This window comes from Hevea brasiliensis, chromosome 18 (assembly GCF_030052815.1).
Source record: "Hevea brasiliensis isolate MT/VB/25A 57/8 chromosome 18, ASM3005281v1, whole genome shotgun sequence".
Lineage (NCBI taxonomy): Eukaryota > Viridiplantae > Streptophyta > Magnoliopsida > Malpighiales > Euphorbiaceae > Hevea > Hevea brasiliensis.
The window spans coordinates 45,887,172-45,892,039 of record NC_079510.1 but is presented as its reverse complement, the minus strand read 5'-3'; the positions used below and the strand labels follow the sequence as shown (position 1 = coordinate 45,892,039).

The 4,868-nt window shown below is 31.3% G+C and overlaps 1 protein-coding gene across 1 annotated transcript; it reads left to right on the top strand.

Annotated features, from left to right (window-relative positions):
* Positions 1–2,270: 2,270 nt before the first annotated feature.
* On the top strand, positions 2,271–4,450 carry LOC110638187 (WRKY transcription factor 28). Its single transcript, XM_021788652.2, has 3 exons — positions 2,271–3,013; positions 3,141–3,284; positions 3,595–4,450. Exons 1-3 carry the CDS (start codon positions 2,559–2,561, stop codon positions 3,974–3,976), a joined length of 981 nt encoding a protein of 326 aa, XP_021644344.2. The 5' UTR covers positions 2,271–2,558; the 3' UTR covers positions 3,977–4,450.
* The last annotated feature ends 418 nt before the right edge of the window (positions 4,451–4,868 follow it).

Here is a 4,868-nt window from a genome sequence, read left to right as displayed (position 1 = left end):
GTCTCCTTTTTTTTTAATTCTTAATTACACTATTAGTCCCTCAACTTTTTAAAGATTTACAATTAGGTTCGAAATTATTTTATTTATAATTTTAAAATTTTGGGTTGTTACATCCTCAATTTGCTAGCCTAACATGTTAAGGAAAACATGTGATGTCACACAGCAAGCAAATGAAATCAACCTATCTACATCCCTAATTCTTTAATATTTTAAAAATTTTTAAAGGAAAGATTTAATTAATTGTCAAGATTATTATTATTAAAATATTGCAAGTAAATAGTATTTATTTATTTTTATTTTTTATTTTTAATAAAATATTAAAGAAATGACTTTATTTAAGTGCAAATAAAATAAGTTATCTAATAAAAGATTAACCAGCTACCAATGGCATAGCATGACATGAACCTTAGTTTCAAATACAAAGCAAGATCAAAAGTTTATCTTTTCTCTTTCTATCAAAAAGGGGAAATCATTTAATTTAATTGGGTACTTGTTGGGAATTCCAGTCCCACATTAAAAATTTATAAAATAAAATGATAAAATATATATCATTGTATTACGATGCTATGCTTTCATCTCAGTTTTGTGTGCGGGGCAGGGACAAAGACACCTTATTCCCACCTCGAATTCCTGTAACTTTATGTAAAATTATATATTATTATTTTTTTATTAAAAATTAATTTATTTATATATATATATTTAAATATTAAAATTTTAATAAAAAAATACAAACATATTATAAAAATTATATTTCTAATTTATAATTTATTTTTTAATAAATAAAATTATATTATATAATAATAAATTAAAATAAAAAAAATTTTAAAAAAAATCTCATGGATAAACTTACCCCGCCCCATTTTTCAGTAAGAAAGTCTCCGCTTCAATTCCAAATTTTTATAAGTAGAGACAGAGGAGCAATCTCTGCTCTCGAAAATATATATATGTATATTTTTATTAAAAATAAATTAAATATAATCTATCAAGAAATCTATCGAATCTAACATAATTAAATAAATTTTTTTTTAAGAAAAATGGAACATATTTGAACTAAGATAGATGTATTATTTTAATGGGTCTAGTTGAGTAGCAGGGGTCCTTGTTTGTGGGCTATGACAAAGTAGCATGACATGCCAAGACTCAATGTTAATAAGCTATTTGTTAGCCACAAATCACGCAGCTTAGTTTTGTTGAATTCTCAGCAGAAACCTGTTAAATTTCCACTGTACATATCATGCCTTTTGTCTTTCAATTCTACAGGCCCTGTATTACTAGCTACTGTCCACATGATTCGCAATTGGGTTTTTCTTTTATTGATTAAATTTTCCATGCTGCAGTGTGAATTTTAATTATTTTGATTTTTCAGTTATTTTGGATTTAATGTTTATTATCTTAATTTTATTTTTAATTTTTCTGCACCATGAAACAGAGACTCCCATTCGAGATTAGGAGCAAACACATTACACAATACACACCGCATAAAATAAAATCCACAAGCAGAGGCCCAGAGCCATATGGGTAAAACGGTAACGTTGGATCCTCATCATCGACGCAGAAAAGCCGCAGAGCTTCTCCTAAGTCCCACGTGCCAGGGTCGTATGTCGGCTACGGTCAAATGCCGGTGCCAATAAAGACACGTGTAAGCCTGATATTCCCGTACCTCTTTAACAGTAAAGTTTGAATCTTTGACCCAATGAGAAAAACGCCACTCTCTCTCTTTAAAAGGCGACTGACCATTACCCGTCACTGGTAATCTTCGGTGACTTATTATTATTTTTTTTCTTTTACAATTACTTCCTATTGATAAATGGATCCGAACTTTACAGTTTTATAGATAATTTCATTATTTAATTAAAATAAATATATATAATAAATAAATATTATTATTAGTAATTATTACGTTGGTGAGGAGATTAATAAATATATATATTTTATGAAAAAATAAGTTTTTTTTTTAAATTTATTTTATTATAAATTTAAAATATGAGATGTATAGTGTAATTTACTTATTAAATAAATAAGTATCGTATATTTATATTTTAAATTTATAATAAATTGTGTTTATGTAAAAATTTTTAAATAAATATATAAAATTATTTTTTTAAGTGGAGAAGGGACTATTTAGAATTAAGCAGCGAAGGTTAATTAAAAGGGGGGTTTTTGAAATTATTTAAACGTCTTGTGTCATGAAGAAAAAAGAGCAAAAGTACAAGGAGTAGATGGAGGAGAAGCCGTGAAGAGAGACTTAGAAATAGTCTCAATTGAAAATAGAGAGATGATGGAGGATAGGGGAGGGAGGTTTTGTTTCCACAAGAGAAGCCACTTTTTGCTCTTCTAATTGGAAGTTTTATTTGTCAACGTTCTTCATAAAGTGGCATTAGCTGCTGTTCTAATCTCATCTAAATCCAAACTCTCTCTCTTTTCTCTAATTATTATATTTCTAAAATCTCAAACATACATGTATATAAAGATTTATAGAGACCGATGAACTAAAAGTCTAACCATCGCATAAAATCCAAACCCTTTAATCTCTTTGTTCTTCTTCTTCTTCTTTCTCCATGTCTGATGAACACAAAGACCTCTACTACCATGCTTCTTTCCATGAAGATCACTACGATGTCATCGATGAAACTGGTGCTTATAATAGTCAAAAGCCTCTTTATTCCATTGCTGGTTCTTCTACTTATGGGTCCTCACATGGGTTTGATCCTTCTTCTTACATGAGCTTCACTGAGTGCTTACATGGATCCATGGACTATAACTCTCTCGCAAAAGCCTTTGGCATGTCTCCTTCGTCTTCTGAACCTTTTTCTTCCATAGAAGGCAATCCAAAGCCTGTCGAAGTTGGAGATTTAGGTGGAGGTGGTAACAGTACTGAAAATCCGGTCACCCCAAATTCTTCAGTTTCTTTCTCTTCAAGTGAGGCTGGTGGTGAAGAAGATTCAGGAAAGGTCAAGAAAGAAAGCCCACCAAAAGGGTCTGAGCAGGATGGAGGAGAATGCTCCAAGAAAGAGTATGTTTTTGATCTTACATGTCAATTCATCCTTGATCATTATTATTAATATTATTATTAATTTAATTTCTTGACATTTTTTGAAGATGGTGCAACTTTAATAATTTATGGTTGTGTATATTAACAGGGGCAAGACAAAGAAAAAAGGAGAGAAAAAGCAAAGAGAGCCAAGATTTGCCTTCATGACTAAGAGTGAGGTTGATCATCTGGAAGATGGGTATAGATGGAGAAAGTATGGACAGAAGGCTGTAAAGAATAGTCCCTATCCAAGGTATTGCCCTCTAGTTTAATTTCTTGCACCTAAAGCATGTACCTAGTTTAGTGAAGAAATGTGAAGTGAACCCCCCCTCTTTAAGAACATGATGTTACAAATATTAATATCTTCCATTGACTATAATTTTTTTTCATTTCTTGATTACGAAAAGTCAAGAAAAGAAGAAGATATATGCAATTGGAACAAGTAATTAGTTGTAATATGTCTGTTTCTGTTCTGTTCTTATCAACTGAATGGAGAGCTCCATTGGTTTAATTAAGCTTGTTCACACATACAATTAATTAAAAATCTTGGGTTGACATCGCAGGAGCTATTACAGGTGCACTACTCAGAAATGTACTGTGAAGAAACGAGTAGAGAGGTCATTTCAAGATCCATCCATTGTGATAACAACATATGAAGGGCAACATAATCATCCGCTCCCTGCAACGCTTAGAGGAAATGCTGCAGCTATGTTCTCACATTCTATGCTTACACCAGCTCCCATAGGAACTTCTAGGCCTAACTTTCCTCAGGATTTTTTGTTTCACATGGCGCCCCACATAAGCAACCAAGTTGGTGCTGGTGCAGGCTCTATATACCCGCAGAGTCTCAATAATAACCAACATCTTCACCACCAGTATCAGGTTCCAGACTATGGACTCTTGCAAGACATAGTCCCTTCTATGTTCTTTAAACAAGAGCCCTGAAATTAAGTCTCTTCCTTTCTGAGCATCTGTACATATACATACTTCAACTACTTATTAGTTTTCAATTATCATCATTTTCCCCGACTTTTTAGCTAGGTAACTATATGTTACTTCTCTTCTTAATCGATCTTGATTAATACCCACTTCGAATACTCCCAAGAAGTGGACTATTTATGGTATCCTTTGGGGATTGGAGGTGATCATGTGCTTGATGAGATGCTATATAGATCAACAATGAGAAAAATGTCTTAAGAGAATCCAAGAAGATGATGAGGTCAACCGGCATAGCGGTTTTTCAAAAACCTAGCATTAGGAGGTTGCATTTGCATGTGCTTGTACTGCTATGCAATCCCATTGGATGCTTTTATTATTGTATGAAAATGTAAGATGAGATCTTTCAGGGGAATTTTTTTTTCTTTTCTTTTCTTTTCTTTGGTTTTTAATTATGAATGAAAAGAATTTCTCTCTCTCTCTCTTATTTATTTGTTAAAGTCATTCATCTCTCAATTACAAATTGAAAATTTTAATTATTGAGTTGCTTACAAAAAAAAATAATATAATTAAAAATCTACCAATGAGTTCTTCTTTATTTTTTATTTTTGAAAATGCAATTGATCATCTTGGAATTAACGTTGAATGCAGTTTACATGTGGGGTTTATATATATATTTTCTTCTCTTCAATTATAGAGAAGGAAATGCAGAAAATTTTGACTGCCTCTTCTCATGGGACAGTTGAATATGGCTTTCTGTTGATGAAATATATATAAAAAAAGCCAAAAGTTCATCCAAAAAGTCTTAAGAGAATATATGTATACACATACAAGCTTCAACGATTTGCCTTTTCCATGTGTATCTTGACTCAAAATAATAATAATAATAATAATAATAATA